Genomic DNA, 23,168 nt, shown 5'->3' on the forward strand with positions numbered 1-23,168 from the left:
ATCGGTTGTGAGTTGTCCAATAGATAGTAATTTTTTCTTTATTTGTGAAGCAACTAAGACTTTCCTTAGATCAAGATTATCATGAGCAATTTTTAACTTTCCTTTTGTAGAGAACGAAAGATTTTTAAACTGTCTCCATTTCCAAAGAGAAAAAAAAAAATTGAATCAGTACCTCTATTTGGAAAGTTTTTGGACATTATACCTAGAGCATTTGTAATAAGCAATATTTTAGTGTTTATATCTTCATAAAAAGTGGGATCACTTGCATCCTCATTCAGGATCATTGCAGGATAGGCCTTAGAAAAATCTTGAGATTGGAACAAATAGTCAAAATGTTTCCAACAATCCACCCTAGAATGGTTAGCTTGATTACAAATTTGATAGATAGTTGTACCTTTAGGTCTTGAAATATATTGTTAGATCTACTAGCAAGAGTGAATCTTCCTTATTTCAAACTAAACCTTCCACCATGACTCCTTCCCCTACCTTGTAAGCTATGAAAGGCTTGTTCATAATTCAATTGAATTTTCTGCTCTTCGACTTAGAGTGTGTTTGATATTGATTCTAAGAAGTGTTTCTACTTTTTTAAACATTTGAAAATTTCTATTTTTCAAGTATAAAAAATATTAGAAGCACTTTTAAAAATCATTGTCAAACTCACTCCTAAAGTGTGTTTGATAGTGATTTTAGAAAGTGTTTCTAACATCTTTAATATATAAAAAATAAAAAAAATTTAAGTATTAGAAAGACTAGAAAAACTTCGTAAAATCACTACCAAACATACTCTTATTTAAGCAGAATTTGTTTATGTTGTTGTAAAGTAGGAAAAATTGATTGAAGGATGGATGTAGTAGTTTTGCGGTCTTCATAAAGGGATAAGGAGCCTTTCTTATAAGAAAACAGGCCGTCTATTTTTCTTTTGTTATAGGAAGTAATTGATGTATTGAACTGTTGTGCTTTGGTTTAATCCGGAAAGACTTCTATATTACCAAATACTGACACCACCAACTGAAGCTCTAAGCCCTAGTCTTATACAACTCAACTTAACTCTAAATATGTGTAATAAAATATAAAAATAAACTAGTCCATAATATAAAGAAAAATAATAAAAATTATGATCAAAAGCAATTAAATTTACTAATTTTAATAAGAATTTACTTGCGTTATCAAGTAATGGCAATCAATCTACTAAATCTTCAAATCAAAAACCGACAAATATTAGATATTTTAAAATTAATTTTTTAGTAAAATTATCCAAATAAATTGTTTAAAAATAATTTTCCAAAATTAAAAATATTAGATTTTGATTGTATAAAAATTTAATACAACATAATGAATTTTAATGTGAAAAAAAAATATAGTTTGCTTCCAAATCTGAGCACTATACTATATTGTATCATATTTCTATATTGATTCTTTCGAATAATAAGGTAGAACAATTCTAATTGCAAAGGAATTTAATAAGGAAATAGTCATGTTTGTCAAAATCATCATAATGAAGTGTCATATAAAAATAAATAAATAAATTTGCGAACACATTTGTGTTGCACAAAGCTAAATTAAAGAACTTTTAATGGTCATTTTCAATATAACCAAACTATAATTTTGGTGGTTGTTGTGGAATTTTGATTGTATAGAAATTTAATACAAATATACCCTATTACCCGAAATAACCAAAATTATTATTTGGCCTAGCTTAGATATGGGAGTTAATTGATTTTTTTAATTTTTATTTTTGTATAAAAATTCATTATGATGATATTGGGAATTATAACTACATGTGTACTAAATTTCTATGGAATCAAAATCTCACATCGCTATCATTCAAAAAAACCAAAATTATTGTTTCACTATATCCAAAAATGATCATTAAAAATTCTTTAATTTGGTATTGTACAACACTCGTGTTAGCAAAAAAGAATTTCACATGACACTCCATTATAATGCTTTTGATGAACATAATTATTTCCTTATTATTATTGTTGTTATTTTTTTATTTTTTGCAATCAGAATTACTCTATTTGATCATTAAAAAAAATAAATTTATTGTCATATCAAAATTGACCATAAACTAAAACTTAATATAATATAGTCTACCTCATATTAGGAAGCAAACTATTTTTTTTTTTCTTATCGAAAACTCATTATGATGATTTTGAGGAATATAACTACATGTGAATTAAATTTCTTTCCAATCAAAATCTTGAAACTCTTATCATTCAAAAATGAAAATTATTGTTTAACCATATAAAAATAATTATTAAAAGTTCTTTAATATTGTATTGTCCAAACACTTATCTATTAGGTTTAAATTTACATTTTTTATCACTCACATTAGTCATTAAAATTCCATATCTTCAAATTAATAAAATTAAGATCACCAATCTTTTGGTTTGAGAAGTTTTTCAATGATTTCATTAAAATAATATTTCATGGTATGGTTAGGAGAACTTCATTTATTTCTAATAAAAAGAATTTTAAAAATAAAGAAAATTAAAAATTATAATGATACAGAACAAAAGGTCAATCTTCGAAGGGTAGGCCCATGTCCACACGTCTTCAACACATAGGCTGGTACATAGAGATATGTGGATCTTTGGTGACGCCAGAAGTGGTTAAAAGAGTTGAGAAGATAGTGATAATGTTGTAACATCATATCCACAGCCCAACCACACACCCACTGCCACTTGTCTTCCCCATTATCACTCCCTCTGGTTGTGGTCTTAGTGTTACCACTGCAAATACAAAAGAAGCAACACCTGAAGAAATCTGATCAGGAAGGAAGGAAGGAGAAAAGAAGATTGAAGAAGATTGAAATGGCAGCCTCAGTGATGAGCTCATTGAGCTTGAAACCATCTCCTTTCAGTGTTGAGAGGAGAGCAGTCAGAGGCCTGCCTTCTCTTGCCAGAAGCTCCTCTTCTTTCAGGGTTGAGGCCAGTGGTGGCAAGAAGATCAAAACTGACAAGCCTTATGGTTACTCTTCTTTCCCCTTTCACTAAATTTTTTTTTTTTTTTTTATTTACTCATGCACATGTGAAGAAAATTGATTTTAGGGTTTGCATGTTGATTGATAATATTAATTGGAATGTTTTCTGACGAATATAGGAATTGGAGGTGGCATGAAATTGTCTGATGGACTTGACGCATCTGGCAGAAAGGGCAAGGTTGGTGGTTTCATTTTATGATTCCATCTGTTTGGATCCTGAGAAAATTTACATAAATGGAGGAAAATAGTTGGTTTGAGACATCATTCAAATTTTCTACTATTTTTCAATATTTCATAATTGATATTTATTTTTCATTTTTGAAATGTATTTTAGGGAAAGGGAGTCTACCAATTCGTCGATAAATACGGTGCCAACGTGGATGGATACAGGTAGAATTTATTTTTATTTTTTTAATTTAATTTTTAGTGGCTTAAAAAAAATACTGAATGCTGTGAATGATTTCTAATTTATTCAAATTTTAAAAATAATAATAAGAATAAATAGGAAAATAAAATTTCTAACTTTTTGATAATGATTTCATTGCAGTCCAATCTACAGTCCTGACGAATGGTCTCCAGGTGGTGATGTGTATGTTGGTGGTAAGCTACTCTCCAAATAAATAAATATATCATAAAAAAAATAAAAGAAAAAATATCTATATATATTTTTTTTTTTTGGGTCTTGGTGGCATTTTTTTTTTTTAATAAAAAAAAATGGGAAATGCAGGTACCACAGGATTATTGATTTGGGCAGTGACCCTAGCAGGGCTTCTACTTGGGGGTGCTCTTCTTGTGTACAACACAAGTGCTTTGGCACAGTAGGCTATTCTTATTGTAATCTAATGCTTTTATTTCAACTCTTCAATACTACATACTTTCCTTTGTGTATTAAAACTTGTAATATTTTTATTATGTATGGATAATTCTACTTCTAAATTACTTTTTAGTTATTCTCTATTTATATTACTTAGCTCACATGGCATGACTATGTTTATCTAGGGTTGGAACTTAGGGCTGGAACTTGGACGGGTTGATCGGGTTGATAATTAAACTAAGTCCAACTCAAATTAAGTAACAATCAACTTAAACTCAACTCAATCTGAATTCTAACCCGAAGTACTTTATTCAAGTCCAACTCAACCTTATTTTTCTGAACTTGGGTTGAGTTTGGGTTGTTTTAGTTAGACTAAAGTTAGTTGAGTTAAACTCGAGTTTATTGGGTTGAGTTCAAGTTGGTTAGATTACATAATTCAAAATTCATCTATAATATTTTTTTAAAAAACATAAAAATTTGAATAGTAAATAGGATAAAATTTCAAGATAGTAACAAAAAAAATGAATATAAATTTACATATTTTTCCTTAAAAATGAAAAATATGATATAATATAATTTGACATTTTTTCTTAAAAATAGAAAAAGAAAAGAAATATTATTATATAGAATAATATGCATTATAAATATTATAAAAACATTCAATCGATGTTTGGGTTAGGTTTGAGTTATTCTAACCTTAGCTTGAGTGAGCTTGCATTAAAAAAACTTAACTCAAACTCAATTCAAATATTGAAAATGATTGTTCAAGTCTCCCCCAAACATCGGATTGGATTTGGGTTGGGTCAGATCAATCTATCCAAGTTGCACCTCTATGTTTTTTTCAGGAAAATATTAAGATACATATAAATAAATAAATAAGGCTTATGTAAAGTTCTCGAAAAGCACTCTTAAAAGAAAAAAATTAGGTTCAATTATCAACTACACCCATCGAAAATAGGATTGACTATGGATTCGAGCCATAACACATGGTTTCATAAAAAGCGTATAATCTTCCCAATCTAAAGTAAGCAATGAAGAAGACTTGACTTAGCATATCCTATTTGATATAAGTAAGAGAAGAACCCGACTCGTAGATAATCTCATTTCTTTGTATGGAGAATGAGTTCACCTCCTTATATTTCTTCATCTAGGATCCGACTTTTTTTATTATTATTATTATTATTATTTATTTGGTATGAAAGGTCTTTACTACAAGTTAGACCTGCATCAAAGAGGGAGGAATAATCCATCTTGAATTAATTTGTTTGGTAGAATAGGGTGCTATAGAACATGTAATTAGATATAGATAGTAGGGTTGTTTACTATTCCATTAGTTCAATTAAAATAAGATCAATTGAGCTAATTAATTGAGTTTAATTGATCTAAGTAAACCTACTTCATGGTTTTATTAGGCTAAAAATCCAATTTCTTTGTTTTTTTTGGGGTCAAAACCAAAAAATCTATAATTAGATATTGTAGATCAAAAGATTTAAATACTCTTATAACAAATTCCTTAACACTTGTTTAAATCATATCATTACAATCTATTTAACATACTACATTACTAACTATTATTATAATTTGTACCAACCATATTAATAACAAAATAAAAAAATAGAAAAATAAATAAAAATAAATAAATTTAAAATTAATAAATTATTTTTATATACTATTTCAAACTCATTTTATTTATCTTAATTATTTTATGTAAAAATTAAATAATTTAAAATTGCATAAAATTTTATTTATATCTATTTTTTTCATTTTTATGACAATAATATAACAAATTAGTTAGGGGTTATTTAATCATATTACTACAACCTATTTCATATTTAAAATCTGTTTAACAATGATTTTAGGAAACGTATTTAGTCTAAAATATTTTTGAAAAAAAAAATTAAGTATTTAATAAAATTAAAAAAAAAAACTTCAAAAAATATGAAAAATCCCTTATGGATTAAAAAATCACTTGTAGTGTAAAAACACTTTATGGGTGATTCTCCTAAATAAGCTTTTAGAGAACGTTCTATTAAAAATACTTCGAAAAAAAACTATCAAACGCACTCTTTTTATCGTACTCAAACAACATCAATAACTATTATTATAATTCATACCAATCATAGTAAAAAGAAAATGGAGAAAAATTAGAAGAAAAGGAAAAATAAAAAATTAATAAAATCAAAATTAATAAGTTATTTCTACACTTCTTCAAACTCATTTTGTGTAATTTAATTATTTTATATAAAAGTTAAATAATTTAAAATTACATAAAATTTTAATTAATTTTAATTATATTTTTTTTCTTTTTTTTCACAATGTTCTCTCCTTCCTACTTAAGCACCTGGAACCTAACAGAGAGGCACCAAATATTTTTCCCAAGAGCTTGCAAGAACATAATTTGAAAGTTAAAATTTATATAGCTTTGGAGAGAGACCCGAATGAGCAACAACCCCTTTCAACATGAGTCTCAATTCCCTTTTCTCAGTTGGATGGAGAGGCTAAAAAAGCCTCTACTTTCCTTCCAATGGATCTCCCTAAAAAGTATACCACACCAAATTTGAAACAAAAACTTGGAAAAATTTTAGGAATGAGGTAAACCAATACAATTTGGTATATACTTTTTCTGTCTACCAAAATACAATTTGAATTTCCCACCTGCATCACTATAAAACAAAGCCAAAAAAATAGAAGGAAGAAAAGAACTTCCATTGATGGAGGGTGTCAACACATCAAACCTCCATAACCCCCAATTTAGGAGTAACTGAATTTCCCATGTAGCCCTTTGCGTTTAAGAAAAATTGGATCATCCCAGTCTTAGCTCCATGTTACCTGATCTCCTCAAGAATATCTTCATCTTCAGGCGATGTCGGCGAGAGCCTCACATGTGGAGCGCCTAATTGTCCAATTCCCTCAGCCATCATGGGTCGAACTATCTGTACATGCAAATCAATACTGCCTCAAGCCTCTCCCCAATGGCCAAACCAAAACGAAATGGCATGCAAAATGCGAAAATGCAAGTCCTACCATTTCTAAACCCGGATTCAGAACATAAATGTTTTAGTAGTGTCCAAGTTGACATATTTTCTGGTTTTTAGAGTCTAAAATAGTTCCAATGTCTTCTTTATTTGTGGTTTTTGTCATAAGCTTCTGATTATGTATTTTAGTTCTCAAATTTTCTTGTGACTTGTGATGGGGCACTAACGATCACATTAGCTGTTGTAGTCATATAGATATATCTAAATATTTTCATGATTACCAATCCACAATCTCATTTTTTTTTATAGGTCCAATCAACAATCTCATTGGGGATCACCATTTCAAAAATGTCTTGACATCACTTATATATTGGTTGTGTCACTGCACACCCTGAAAATGTTTTTTAAACAAATAAAAAATAAAAAATCCCCTTAATACAAATGGGGACTTGAACCCAGATCAACTAATGCCCCCGCCTAACAATTACAACGCTCCATTGGGCTAAGGGCCACAATTGTATTAATTGGAAACATTATTTATGTATTGAGGTTGCGCTCAGGAACTAAAATGTATTGTAACATATCAAACGAAATAATAAAGTATAATGTTAGAATTTAAGAGCATATTGAACTTGCTCAACAAGATGCTTTATCATATTGTTAACATGAAAGTTTGGGCATTATAGTGTTTTCTGCACTCAATTTATCAATGCAGTAAAATGAACTATCATATTTGAAAAATGTATCTTAGGCTCCTACAAGGGAAAGTACGAGGGGGCAAATAGATGGGGAAAACAGAAGGAAAGAATAAACAAAGAAAAATGAACATTAAGTTTAAATTTAATAATTTTTCTAACATAGTCAATATTTATGTCTCTTCATTTATCAATGAATTTAAAAATGTGAAAGTTTCTAAATAATTTTCATCATATATTTTTTTCATATTTTCCGTAAGAAAACAAACAGAAGATTTTGGATTCCTTACTACATTTTTACCTTTTTCCTATTAATTTCCACAATCCAAAAAGGACCTTAGCTCACTCATTAAAATTACATGGTATGTAGTTATTTTTCTAATTACTAATTTTTTTTTTTCAAATATATTTTCTCCTCTATTTATCTTAAAATTTTAAGTGCATGTCTTAAATAAAAATAATTTCCCATTATAGTACATAATTTCAGAACCATGCCTAAAGCTCTAGTGAGAGGAGCAAATCTATATTCACTACAATTAAGCAGTAATAATTCAAGGTGTTGTTGCTTCATTAAAGATAAAGATTAAATGCTTCATTCAGATTCAAAAATATAATGCTCAACCATATTTATAGAGAAAAGTATCAAGTAGCCAAACCTTTTCGATTTCATGGCAAACAAGAGGGTTCTCTCTCAAGTACTGTAATGCTCTGTCTCTTCCTTGTCCCAACCTTTTTGAAATATAAAAACATGGCATGACTATAAGACACAAGTTCCTATTTCAACAAGAGTACAGCATTAAAAAATAATATATATCTATATATATATATATAGATAGATACATATATATATTCCAAAGGTTCTCTTTGTTTCAACAGGAAATAGCTCTCGGAAAATTTTCCAGCAGAAAATTTTTTCTGTAGGCTCCATTTATCTCCATGGATGTTTTACCATTTACCATGAAGCTTAAGTTTCAACTTGCTCCCATGAAATAAAAAATCACTCAACTAAAATTAAGACCCTATTTGGTAACTTCTTTTTAAAACAATTTTTTATTCTCCAAAACAACAAAACAATAAAACACGTTTGGCGATCAAGATGTTTTCAAAAAACATATTTTAGTTATTTTTAGTTGTTTTAACCTGTTTTTTGAGGACTGTTTTAAAAAATAATTACATAAATATGGAGAATGGTTAAAAATAAAGCCCTACATATAAAAGTTATTTTTAAATATATTTTAAAAATATGGAAAAACAGGTTAAAAACATTTTAAATTCTCAAACAGACTTTTCTTCTATAAAATATCAAAGAACGATTTTTGAAAACTGTTGTCAAAAATTGTTTTTCACAACTATTTTAAAAAACGCTTCCACTAAATAAAATGAACAGCATTTCCCATAAATATAGGTGAGGAAGAGTATTCAGAAATGCTACCAGTAAACCAAAGCTCTTGTATCTACAACAGGTCAAATCTTAAAATATAATCATTAAAAATTAACAGGATATTTTACTAAAAGATTTAAAATATTGTGCTACTTAGAAGCAACAAACTTGTGTCTAAAGAAATTTAATAAATTAACTCCAAACCTGGACTTATGTATGAGCACTAAATAGTAGGAATGACAATGGAGAGGTTATAGGCCAACAACACACTATACTCCACCTTCACAGTATAGGTTTGTGATTCCTGCAACTGAGGTTGAGTCAAAGAGTTTCTAACCCTACTCAAATATGATTTACATATTATGCTTTAATAGCTTTGCCAAAAACCTTCTTTGGTATTATCTGTTTGTGTATATACTATGTGAATATATTTAAATTGTTAATTAAGGCACTCCACTTTTACTTGTTGGAGTCTACTTTATGAAATTACTCCTCTCTCCCATGTTCCAATGAAGGTGATGGCATTATTAAGGACAATGATATGTTCTCTTATTCTACTAAGCCAATACCATGTTTTCTCTCCTTGATGCCCCCTTCGCATCCCTCAGGCTAATTAGTCAAAAGGGTTCCCATCTCCTATATTCCACAAAGATGGTTAGGTTTATCAAGGGACATGCACAAACACAGCTAACAATTTACATAGGGATTTTTGGCTTTTCTAAACAAATTTCCTTCTTTGTGAGCAAAGGCATTTTCACACCTTGGAGATGAGGAAACACAAATTTGAAGCCAGAGGTTTTCTGAGATTATTTTATATTCCGTTTAACTATTCCACCATGACAACTAAAGCATGGATAGTGACAGTGACACCTCCTCTCGGTTCAAGGGTGGATCACAATGCTCTTTAAATTGGGTAGTTTACCATGGGCAACACTTAGGCTATTGCAAAAGAGTAAAAAAGCACACATGGAAACATTCCAAGGATGAATGCTAATCTTGAATGACAAGCACCATGGCCACAATATCATGGGTATCAGCGAGCAAACGCACTAAGCCGTGGACTAGGTACAGCAAAAGAGAACTAAGGCACAGGATGGCAAGGCAAAGCAACCTTGCATGCTTGCACAAAGATTTAAGCATGGGCAGCATTAGCACACAAGAATATAATCATAAAGCAGCATCAAGGTCCGAGCTGAGACAATACACCTATTTGGTATAAGGTCAGTGGTTCAGAGACATAAGGCTCAATGACAAACATACTGGTAGAACAGGGTGTTTTGCCAGAGTTTCAAAGGCATCTGGACATGCCTTGAGAAGAAAGAAATGTTTAGAAGAAGGTTCAAGGACATCTAGTCAGGGTAAGGTCATGGCCAAATTTGGGTGGCAGCAACTGAGGCCTTAAGTCGCAAAGCCACACTCAAGACAACCCTGAAGTTCACATGATCAGAGGTTGCATACATCATCACATTCAAGCATACATGCACATGCAGAGACATGAAGTCATGCATATGCAGTGCTGGCATGCACACTTACTTAAGGCAGCATTGGCACACAAAGAGCAAGCAGCACATGGGGGTAACTTTTCAAGTCCTAAAAAAGTTTGCTTTCTCGGGCTGAAGCATTTTTCAAGCCCTTGGGAAAATGCATTGCTGGGCTGCCTTGGGCAATGAGCACTGCCTAGCCCTCCATTGCTGCATCCAAGTTCAGCCATGACCTCATCATGGCTAGATGTACTTGAAACTTCTCCAACACCTTTTCCTCCTCAAGGCATGTCCAAGCTCTGCCCAATTACCCTTATCCTACCAGACATGCAAAATTTTTGTCTTAACGCCATGTAGATGCAAGGTGCCACCAAACATGCCTTGGCCTCTGTCGCTTTGCTGTTAAGGGCTGTTAATAGGTCCTATGAAGTGTGCATGAAATTGGACAGTAACAAATATATGGATGAAAATTGAATAACACTTCTCTTCTTTTTAGTGTGGGGTGTCTGAAGGGTGAGGGAGGAAGTTATTACCATGAATACTTAAACTTCACCATCATCCACTAGCAATTATGTGAGTGACAAACAAAAAAGGGAACTTTCATTGTTGTCATTACAATCATCATCATAATGATTATACCCAATAGTCACAAATTGAACCTTATTTTGCACAGGTGTTCAAAATACAAGAAGAATGTAAATGGCAAGAATAATCCAGTTATAGTGATGTGAAGGCAACTCACAATAAGATTAATTCCAAGGGTAAAAATAAGAGTCTGAAAGGCATACCTATTGTCCCCATAGCTATACCAAGAGCCCTTCTTTACCACAACATCCATCAGTTCAGCACAATCCAAAATGCAACCCTGCACTCAAATAGAAGTCAAAACAAAGTGCAGTCTGTGCCTTTAGGAAAGAAATAAGGGCTTTTATATTGCAATACCAACCAGTTTACTCACTCCCTCTCCAAATATTATTTCAAATTCAGCTTGCTTGTATGGCCTGGAAACCTGCAATAAAACCAGTCAGGAGAAGGACCACTCTACACAGGCAACATCAATAAGAAACACAGAGATGGTGAACCAAACAGGGTATGTGTTGCACATGTTTTTATTGAAGGACATATCATAAGAAGTTTGCATAATCTGTGAAGCAGAAGAAACTAACAGCCCTAAATCTTTTCCACACTAAGAATAGGTAAGTATCATGGCAAAAGGAGAGCTCAAAATATGATTGGAGCAAGCGATAGATAGATATGTACAGTCTGTTCCAACCAGTCCTTGGCTAACATATCACAGGTTTGGTGGGACTCTCAAATGCAATATAATGGAAGACTAACATAAAAAAGAGAGCATATAAGTTGTACAATAATAATTGCTATTAATTGTATAATGGGTTGCAAGTTTTTATCTCATGGTGAAGGGTCACAAATCATGCTATTTTTCATTCATGAAACAAGTCCAAGATATAATTGAAGAGGTACAATACTTTTTTTCTCAAGGAAAAGGGGTCATAAAAATTATGAATGTTATATGAATGCCTACACTACAATTAAAATGAAAAAAGAACACAGTAGAACCAAAGGAACCATTGGATACTGTTTAGCTGAATTTAGACCAACATACCTTACTCTTTTGCACTCTCACACGAACTCGTAGCCCAATGTCTTCATCACCTTTACTCTAAAACAAGTAGAAGAATGCACTAAGATGGATTTTTATGGATCAAAATTTCATAGACTAAAAATATAAATGCTAAAACAATCAAGAAGGAAAGGTGCTTACAGACTTTATTTTTCCTATAGGACGTATCTCCAGGCGCAGTGAAGCAAAGAACTTTAAAGCAATACCACCACTGGTGACTTCAGGATTGCCGTAATACACACCAATCTTAAAAAATCCAAAAGAGCAACATTCTTTTCAATTAGAAAGGTGAAAATCAAAATAAGAAATATATATACTTTTATACAGAGAGAGCAATTAATTCAGAATATATAAATGATTTTAAAAGTGATAAAATCTGGTATCTTTAGTGAGGCCCCCTCAAGCAGAACAATTGCAATTGTCTCAAAAGAGCAGCTTATAACTTAAGTCATAAATACCTTATATCTTATTTGATTCAAGAAAATAAGAGTACATCCAGCTTTGGAAGCATTTCCTGACATTTTACGCAAAGCTTGGCTCATAAGACGTGCCTGCAAACCCATTTGCTGCATCCCAATTTCACCCTATGTGAAAGAACAAAGCAAGAGAGAATGAGACATGAACAATATCACAAGCTAAAAATTTTAAAATTGCAACATGATAGCTTACTTCAATCTCAGCACGTGGTGTGAGAGCTGAGACAGAATCAACACAAATAAGATCTATAGCACCAGATCTGCACATACGGTCTGCAACTGAAACAACCAAGTTTTGATTAACCAATATGACTCAAGGACATATACAATAATTCCATTATTATCGCATTCAAATTCCAAATTTTCACATCCCATTTCTCATATGAAACCATGGGATAGGAAAAGAAATATTACTCTCCAGTGCCATCTCCCCATGATCAGGTTGGCAGACAATTAAATTTTCAACATCGACTCCCAATGCTTTGGAGTATGCTGGATCAAAAGCATGCTCAGCATCAACAAGCATGGCATTGCCTCCCAGCTTCTGCATATTCACCATATAAAAGCTGCATGTTGGTCTCAAAGCAGGGAGTAACATTTATGAAAATTGCCTCCTCCTAAACCAGTGTTCATAATAGACAAAGAAAACCACCTAGATGTAATACCTGCACTTCTGCAATAGCATGGAGTGCTAGGGTAGTCTTTCCACTACTTTCTGGTCCATATATCTGTAAAGAAAATTGCAGATGTTATCAGCCCTTTTGATCCCTGTATCAGTCATTGTGAAAAAAAAAATTTGTTTAAACCTAATAAAAATTATAAAATACTATCCCTATTTGCACTACAAGGACAAGGAAAATGCTGAAAAGATGAATCCAATATCCAAAAGATGCATAATACATTATAAATTGAGTTTCCTACTGAAGTAGGATGCTATGATATATTATGCACATGGAGGATGAGTTTAAATACAATCATCCATCCTCTTAAGTTTTGAACCAGCTCAGGCATATCAGCTTACATGGTGCACACCAACTTTTTTTTTTCTTCTCAAAAGAGAACTGCATCTATGAGAATGTGATTCTTCTAAAAAAATTAATATACAATAACATTTTTGAACTTCAGTTTTGTTTCAAAACAATCCTATTTTAAAGTTTACTCTAGAACCACATTTTGGAAATGCCACCCCCATACTCTAATTTCTCATGACACTAAGAAAAGAATAGATGAATTGGTTTTTCAACCAATATAAACTTATCAGACTTACAATCTCAAAAAGTGGGGAAAAAAAACACGATGAGATAACTCAATTTTATTATTAAACTTTAATGCAAGTTATCAAAAGCTTGAAATTCACCAACAATCATTACAACAAGGGAAGATTGCCACCAAATAGGTGTTGGAGAATATGATATACCTTATATGCCCAAAATCTTAACAGCTTATGTTTTTAGGAAAATTGGTTATTCAACATAATTATATTAAAGCCATATTTGGTAAAAGGTCACATGTTCAACCTCACTGTTCATGGTTTATGTGCCTACAGCCACGTGTGCCCCTCCATATGCAGGTATGGAACCACACTTGACAGAGAATGTTGGAGAGGATGATATAAATTGTGGGCCCAAATCCTAATATTTAAACTTTTAGGAAAATTGGTTGTCCATCACATGGTAAAAACAAATCCATTGTACGATAACTCAAATAAAGCAAGCAACTCAAAGCAAAAGCCAAACATTTAACCATCGAAAAAAAAAGCTGGATCGTACTCTAGAGCAATGGCCCCAGCCATAAATCATTGATAAAGGAGGTACACAACTAATACAGTCTTTCTTTCTCTCATCCTATTCTAGCAACAAAGTAACTTCATCATTGGAGCACCATCAGCCCTAGGCTGGCTAGTGCTCCATTTGTTCTTTTTCACAAAATTCTTTCTGATTTGTTTTTCCTTGCAAATAATGTGCACAATAATAAACCCAGCAATTTGACACTGTTCTTGGTAAAAAGCAAACTCCAAATAGATAATCAACTACACAAAATCAAATGATCAACATATAAATAATAATCTTGCTATATATTTCCCCTGTCAACTCCAACAAAGTTACAACATTTTAAAATTAACAATTCATATTTATAGAAAATATGCAAAATCAAAATATTTTAAAAAATTACATAATATATAATCTTGTAGAAACAAATTACATGAATAATGTCAAATTTCAAAACCTATGTAAATTATAAACTAATTACTATTTAAATTAAACCTAAATTAGTTTGTCCAAAAATTATCTTGGGCTAACCATCTTCACAAGCTGTTGGATGCATGTACAATGAAAAACAGGCCATTGGATATGGAGAGGGTACTTTGATTGAATCACTCCAACATAAGCCAGCTTTGTCTCATTTCCCCTCTCCCTACATTTCTCCACTTTCTCTCTTCACATTTCTTCTGTTTTTTCCCTTTATTCTTTGATAAAGAGATCAGAGCTGGAGAGCTTTAGGGGAAGGAGACTATTTGGAGGGCTTCAAAGGAAGGAGCCTGGCAGGGGTGACCCAATGTTCAACTAGCTTAAGTTATCCCTCTTGGCAGTGATTATTGATTTGAACATGCAACTGTGGCCCACCAACATGTCCACTACAATTTAAAAGAATGATTTTGATTGCCACTGAAATGGGCAAAAATTGCCGACATCTGGCAATAAACTGTTAAGCAACCTGTGTGACATATTGCAAATAAAATCACCTATTTCTCCCGATACCACCCGATTATTTACCAACTTATTTTTTAACCCCTTATATCGCTGGCCACTGATATCCAAGATTTCTCTAATTTTTCAACAAAATTTCCCAATATTTCCATCCTTGCTCTTAGTGGAGGAGTCTCCTATGTAATGGATTCTACCGCATGGGATAACTCACCCTTCTCTGTTTTCAGATTTTATCAATAAAATCCATCTCAATTTGATTTTTCTAGATATGGGGTTGTCTACTTGAATCCTCAAGGAAAATCCATACAAGGGGCTCTTAATCCTCTTGCACTCTTAGCTGGGGTGTCTTGGGTGCAATAGATTCTACTCTGCTAGTGAGAAGGATATTCAAATAAAACCAGTAGGTCAGGTTTTCCAACATGAAACTAAAGCATATTTTAATGATAAATTATAAAAAGCAATCACAAAAGGAACTTAAAGCCCTGTTTGGGAGAACTTCTCAAACGCTAAAAGCAGTGTTTAAAGTCCACATGCAACTTTTAGGAGTGTTTATAGATAGAACTTTAAAACCGCAACACCTACATTTCCCAATGCCATTTATCCATGTTTTGAAGAGACGGGAAAATCCATGCTTTTCCTTAACAGTGATGATAGTAGTGGATTTTATTTAATTAAAATTTTAAAAATATCATATTCATCTTTATCTTTAATAAAAACAGTTTAAAATACCATTCCTAAGCAATTACTTCTATCTCTTCTAAACCCTCTCCCAATCAAGGCTTTAGATGGAAATGCAAGAGCAAATACGGAAAATAATAGTACCTCCACAATTCTCCCTTTGGGAAGGCCACCACCAAGGGCGAAGTCCAAAGTCAAACAGCCACTGGGAAAAGTTTCACTGCAAATTCCACAAAATCTTACATATTAAAGCCTATTGCTCAGTCAAATGGAAGCCGTATCCACAACTCGAATGCAAAAACAAAATAAAAAATCCATTGTTTTCTAGTACTCCATATGACTGATTAACCGGAAGCTAAAAAAAAAAATCGAAATGGATCAAAAGCAACGTACACGAGAGCTCCACCAGCACTCCCCAATCTCGTAACACTACCTTTCCCAAATGAACTATTGATATCATTCATTGCAGCTTCCAGCGCCTTTTGCTGATAAAAAAAAAAAAAAAAACATACAATCAGCATATTTCAGCGAAAATTGAAATTTCCAAACAAGTTTCTCTGCTGAATAATAGTTAGCTGATAAAAAAACAATCAAATCAATTGATTCCATGAAAATTGAAAAGTCAGAAGAAGTTTGGGCAGTTGAATATCAGGCAAAAGCATAGGATTATCAGAGAATAACCCGGTCGAGGAATCGGGGGTCGGGGTCGGAGGAGAGAGCGCCATTCACTTTGACTTCGAACTCACAGCGGAGTCTCATTTGCTGCCTTTTAGCGCCCATATGGGGAGGTAAAGAGGATGACGGGAAAGCAGATGGGAGTAGAGTTTTGAGAGGAAAATGGTGGAAATTGAGGGCTAGTCTTCCTAAATCCATTGCTCTCTCTTCAATCTGTAGATGAAGTGGGGATGGAGCAGATTGCAAGAGTGTGCTTTTGCGGGGTTCTGTCAGGGTTTAGGGCTTTGCAACTAAAACCTTCATCTCCTGACAGCAATCCAAAGTGCTATATTTTCTCACCTCCCTCTTTAATTTCAAATTTATTCTAAACAAAGCCAGCACCCTGATTAACTCCCGTTGTTTCGGCTTATCCTCCGCCTTAGAGTATTATATAACATTCTTAAATATAAACCTCTTCCTTTTCTATTTTCAAATAAAAACAAAAATTATCATTGAAAACATGTGTGGATTATATTTTCATATTTTTACTTCCTACAAGATTATATTTTCCAATTTTCTTTTTTTTAAAAATTGAAAAATTGATAGGAGTAAAATCAAATAAAAGAAGGAAATAACTCATCAAACCTACCATATAAAAGGAATACATATATGAAATAAATAGTAAATGAATAAAATATTATTTTATTCATATTTAAAATCAAATATCTTAAAAATACTAGATAAATAATTTGTTTATTTACTTTAAATTTTAGTCCGTTTTATGACATGTGATATGGAAAAGCATTAGAAGTTTGAACATCATTGGTTAATCAGCAAAATTGAAAGTAAATCTATAAATATTACAATCGATCCTATCATATCGAATTAGTATTATGTTAAAATAAGAAACAGTAAAAATTTGTTCGATTTGAATATAATCTATTTAATAGTCTTGTTGGTAAGACCTAGCGGACATAAATATTTATGATATGATAACCCCTAAATGAGTTAAGTTATATTTTGTATAAATTAATATAAATAATTTAACAATTGAGTATAACTCATTTAACTTTTTAAAAATTTTAAAGTTATAAACGTATTATTTTAAAATATTTATAAGTTATTTTAATTTTCTACGTTTTAATTTTTTAAATTCTTCATTAATTTAGTATTTATTTATTAATTATAATATGTTTATAATATATAAAATAATTTTAATTTTAATTTTAATTTTTTATTATTTACTTAAATATTTTAATTATAAAATATTTTTAATCTTTATAATGAAATATAAGTAATATTTTACTTTACTTTGTTATTAAATTTTTAACTATATAATATTTATAATTAAAAAATATTTAAAATTTTTATGATTTTTAAATATATAAAATTAATAAATTTATATAAACTAAACGAGTCTTGTATACGGGTAGAATCAAACAAATCTTTGAGAAATTTGATCTCCCTCTCTCACTTTGAAATTTGGAAACAATATGTTTTTTTAATTTTTTTTTTAAAGTAATTATCCTGTGAAATAAATTTTGTTTTTCTTTGAAATAAGGTCAATGCTCTTGAACCATGGTAACGAAAGTAGTATTTATTTGTAGTTATTCCATTTGTAACCAAGCATGCCAAAGTGAAACAATTTATTAAATTTCTTGGGCACCTCAAAAAGGTAATCCAAAATTTTATTCATCACTAGTTTAGAGCCTATTTTAAGTTATTTTTCTAGCTTATATTATTTTTATTATTACTTTTATTTATGTGAATGTAGCTTTAATGAAATATGTTTTCTAGTTATGGTCAATAAAAATGCAATTCCTAAAAAAGTATAAAAAGTAGGACAATGGAACTTTATATAATTGTATCCGTTAATGATACATTTGATTAGGATTAATGGATCTAAGTTCTATAAGCTTAAAACTCTAGAAGAAGAGATGAAAATTATTAATGTTCACTAATCTAATGCTATTAGGAGTCTAATGTATGTTATGATATATATAAAACTAAATGCTAAAATATGTGCTTCAGTAGCAAATATATAATATGATTTATGCCATATAAAATACTCAGCTAATCCAAATTAAGTTGAATTGATATTAAGTCGTAGTTATGGATCTAACCTATAATTTGAGTTAAATTTCAAGTCTAAGAGGAAAAAAAAAATACAAGTTACAAGAATTCATTTCAAACCAAGGAAGAGGAAATGATCAAATATGCCTATAGAAAGACTTGGAACTTGAAAAGCATGAGAAGATCCAAACAAGGGCAAAATGAGCAATTCTTGGGCATGAAAGGTAGAGAACCAATGTTATGGAGTGAGATAGAGGAAAAACAACCATGAATAAAAGAGATTGAAGGTCGCTTAATGTTCAGCATTGGAATTAGAAGTAAAAATCTAACAACAACAAATACCTTGACTTTGAGCTAAATTTAGAAGTGCTTTCTAATAAAATTTTGGAACAAACCACATATTAATTTCAAGATCAAAGGTTAGGAATCCAAAGTTTTAAACAATGTGCAAATTAGAGTTGAAACAAAAAAGTTACAACCAATTAAAGCAAGTTGCATTGTGGTAGACTAGTTGAAATGAAACAATTTCTAATGTCAAAACACAATTCCAATGTTGAAATGTAGCAACTTACCATGTCAAAATCCATTCCACATGAGCACTTTAATTCAACATCACCTACAAATTCTCAAGATTTGACACATTTTAGCACTCCTCCAATCCAAAATCAAAAGTTTTATTTCATTAGTTTTTAGTTATTTTAAGTAGTTTTTATGAAATAAGTGGTCAATAGCAACATGCTAGATGTAGGATTTTTACTCAAACTATAAAGACGCAAATTGTAGGGTTTCTAAGGAGAACTTGATTTTTTTGGGAAAAAAAACCAGAGAGAAGATCTTGGTTTATTTTCTTTTCCATTATTATCAATAATTATGTTATTTTTTATTTCTTTAATTTTCAAGAAGGGTTCTTTGTCTTTCTTTAATGGATTGTACATTTGACAACACATCCATGAGAGGTTAAAAGGCTTTCTTAAGGTGTAAAACATGGAAACCTAGGGTTGAAGCCTAAGAAAAACAATGGATAAAACTTAAGCTAATAATAAAATGAATGAATGGTTAAGACTTAATTAATTAAAATAATGATACCCTTCAAGATTGGTTTAATTAGGGGATGGTATAATTACTTATTCCTTGATACTAAGAATTCTTGGTAATTCCTTATCCCTGGTTATCTAAGGTTTCACAATTATGATCTAGCTTAAGACAAATGTATATAAAGTGGTAAAAGTTTGAAATTCTAGACCTAAACCAAGATTTCATCTTTATTTATCTAATAGATAATTCAAAATGTAACAAAATAATAATAAAAGTAGGATAGGAATACAAACCTTGGTTATTAAGTTAGGTTGATCTTATTTGCCTCACATTTTGAATATCACAAGATTGATAAAAATAAATACTCTTGTTTCACCTAAAGCCTAAAACTAAAGTTAGATTGGGGTTTATATCACAAGATTGATAAAAACAAATACTCTTATTTCACCTAAAGCTTAAACCCAAAGTTGGATTATGGAAACTTTAATCTTGAAATATTTGAATAAATTTTCAATTAATTTGTGCATTTTAAGTTAGATGTATTTAGTGCAAGGAATCTTGGATCACTCTGTTTCCTATTCCAGTTAGGTGCATGAAAATCTACCTAAGGCTTCTAGATCCTAGCAACAAAAGCAAAATGACAAATTTTAACAATAAAAAGATCTATATTTATGGTTTCAAAAACATTATCGAAGATTCGATGTTCCCATATCAACTCATTTTAGTGAAAGTGAACCCTGTAGTCATCAGAAGATTCATATACCCAAAATATTTCACTCGATGGCTCTTCCTTATTTCTTAACACTCAATTGTGAGGGGTTTGTGAGGATGGAGTTTAGGGCCCTTTCTTTCTTGACGGTAGAAAACTAAAAGTTATAGAAATTCTAATCCCTAAAAGGGTATTTAAGAGAGCCGACCATGGGCTTGGATCACTCAATTTAGCCCAAAAAGGATCTTAATTGATTAGTTAACCCCACAAGACCATTTAATTAATCAATTGGCCTAATATAGAGATACCATTCACTAATCCTTATGCAACCTTCAAATATTACCAAAACAATCTTATGCACATAAGTGCACTAATAGTTGATCCAACCCTCATGAACCAAGCTAACAAGGCATATGAGCTTGACTAAGGAGCACTAAGACCCATAGGATAGTATTGGATGCCTTAAATCTAAATTTGAAGTTGATTCAACATCCCATTGTAGAAAATCAACTACACTCTAATACCTTATGCAAATAACAACAAGACTCTAAGTATTCGGGTTTATGACCTGTCATTTATTGTATATAGTCTCTCTATGAACTGATTTTTGTAATCTAATAAGGTGAAAGTTATTAGCCTCTCAAGACTACCTCTACCATCCTTAAGTTACAAATCTTTCTATTGTGTGCTCATGGTGAAAGTTGTCTCTAACATATCTCAACTCACTAAGAGCTTATGTCAAGATTCACTTTAAGATCATCCAAGTAGACACATTGTCTCAATCCTATGAGATATCATGGTGCCTCTATTGAGAATACATACTACTACTTACTTTCATTAACATGGACCCAATTCATAGGGAATAAATGATCTATTTAGGATTTCACCCGTAAGTTAAAACCATTGTTGACTTTGGCACAAGCTCAATATTTTCTCAAGGTTGAGAAATAATAAAAGATAACAATTTGGTGAAGTCATGAATATCCAATAGCTTTATGTCATGACTCACCGTAGGTCTTGTTTAAAGTGTAACCAAACACATTAATGCATTCACCATGTGAACCACATCCTAATGGCCAAAACTAGTTATCCTTCCAATTAGGAAGTAGTGCACTGCAACCTTTAATGGGTGCTTAGACTCATGAACTGGTTGTGAACAAATAATTTATTTGTAAAAAACCGATGATTTAGATCTTTCGTGCACCCAAGTCATGTACAATGCAAGAGATGTAGGCTGGAATGCTTATAAGGTACAATGCATAGAATGAGGATAGATTAAAGTGAAATAAACTCTAAATTTGTTACATCATATTATACTTTTACGAGCTCTATCCTAACATTTAGCAAAATAAATTTTCATAAATTCAAAATTTAAAAAACTTGGTAAAAGAAATCCTTTGACCTAGTTTAATAAAGTTCATAGGTCAATTCTTGAGGATGATACCCAAAGTACTACAAAAGTTACAATTATTGGGAACCTCAAATTACTTTGTTCCTAAGCCCTAGATCAAATTTTTACATGCAATCTACCCTAGGCCTCTAGATCTTAAGAAAAAAAAAACATTTTTATGGTCATACAAAAAAATAGGTTTTTAATGACAAATCTTTAGTCACGACCACAAAATATTGTGACCAAAGATATTCTTTTGTCATAGTTGGGATAAAATTGTGATTATATGTGTTTATCAATATAGGATAGGAAAAAACATGTTTAGTCACAATGATTTTATCAACCGTCACTAAAAGGATTGATGAGATGATATTTTAGTCACAAATATATTTGAAACTATAACTATTTGTAAATTTATGGAGGGAAATTTTGGCGCCAATAATTTTAGTCATGGTAATTTTATTATTCGTGACAAAAAGTGTAACGAAAGGATGTTTTAGTCATAGTTTTTTGTAAAACCGTCACTATATATATATATATATATTGTGACTTTTAGTCATGCCATTGATTGACCGTGACTATCTGGTAACCTATAGTCACAAATTTCACATTTGACCATAACCAAAGGCACAAATGTTTATTTTAAATATTTTGAACCTATGGTCATGAGGTTCTCACAATCGTGACCAAAGTCTATTATTTATTTTAAATGATTTTTAGGTTACTGTAGACCCCCCCGAGGAGCTGGGGGGTTTTCTTTTTATTATCATTTTTTTTGCTGCTTTTCAGGGGGCCTCTCAAGTGGGCTGCTTTCGGGCGGCTGAAGGGGACTGATGGGGGAGGCTTTTGGGCGGCAGATGGGACGGGATACGGACATGGCTTGCTGAGGAAGACACAAAACAGGGGAAGAAAAGAGGAGCTCGGAAAGAAAAGGAGATATCTGGGGGGGACTTTTGGGAGCGAGCAGGAGGTTTGAACTTTCTGGAGAGGCCAGCGGTTACAGAGAGGGAGAAAAATTCATTGAGAGGGTCGAAGCTCGGTTCTTTTGGTTTAAGGAGTCCAGGTATGTATACTGTTTTCCTCTCATTCTTTGTGATTCATTGTTTTTCTTTAGATTGTTATTATACTTCTAAGCATCATGTTGTTTGGGGTGGATATTAAAGGCCAATAGTAGCTTGTTGAGGTGAAGTCTTGCATTCCTATTTGCCATTGTTGATTTAGGTATGTTTTGCTTATATTATGATGATGCCCGTAGCTGCATTTGGGATGGTTTTTCTCACCTAAACAGGGGACTTACTAAAAACCCATGAAGTAAAGTCTCTGAGTTTTACTTTATTTATCTATTTTCTTTTGTGCTCTGTTTCTCCATCTTCCCCTGTTCCCGTATCTGTTTCTGGAGCATATTATTTTCTCATCTCTGTTCATGGGAGCAAGGAGTCATAGATAATACATTCTCACCAATGGACTTGTA

The 23,168-nt window shown here is 31.6% G+C and overlaps 2 protein-coding genes across 2 annotated transcripts; one reads left to right on the top strand and one right to left on the bottom strand.

Moving 5' to 3' along the window:
• Positions 1 to 2,622: 2,622 nt before the first annotated feature.
• On the top strand, positions 2,623 to 3,925 carry LOC100243967 (photosystem II 10 kDa polypeptide, chloroplastic). The gene is made up of 5 exons (XM_002271755.4): positions 2,623 to 2,973; positions 3,106 to 3,164; positions 3,321 to 3,376; positions 3,534 to 3,586; positions 3,714 to 3,925. The coding sequence occupies exons 1-5, from the start codon at positions 2,817 to 2,819 to the stop codon at positions 3,806 to 3,808; spliced, it is 420 nt and encodes a 139-aa protein (XP_002271791.1). The 5' UTR covers positions 2,623 to 2,816; the 3' UTR covers positions 3,809 to 3,925.
• A 2,431-nt stretch (positions 3,926 to 6,356) lies between these two features.
• On the bottom strand, positions 6,357 to 16,926 carry LOC100249133 (DNA repair protein recA homolog 1, chloroplastic). Its single transcript, XM_002271691.5, has 13 exons — positions 16,518 to 16,926; positions 16,230 to 16,321; positions 15,981 to 16,056; positions 13,116 to 13,178; positions 12,865 to 12,994; positions 12,644 to 12,729; positions 12,433 to 12,558; positions 12,116 to 12,220; positions 11,957 to 12,013; positions 11,279 to 11,341; positions 11,121 to 11,197; positions 8,127 to 8,199; positions 6,357 to 6,733 (listed from the first exon to the last, which is right to left on the bottom strand). The coding sequence occupies exons 1-13, from the start codon at positions 16,707 to 16,709 to the stop codon at positions 6,626 to 6,628; spliced, it is 1,248 nt and encodes a 415-aa protein (XP_002271727.1). The 5' UTR covers positions 16,710 to 16,926; the 3' UTR covers positions 6,357 to 6,625.
• Positions 16,927 to 23,168: the final 6,242 nt, after the last annotated feature.

This window comes from Vitis vinifera, chromosome 19, assembly GCF_030704535.1.
Source record: "Vitis vinifera cultivar Pinot Noir 40024 chromosome 19, ASM3070453v1".
Lineage (NCBI taxonomy): Eukaryota > Viridiplantae > Streptophyta > Magnoliopsida > Vitales > Vitaceae > Vitis > Vitis vinifera.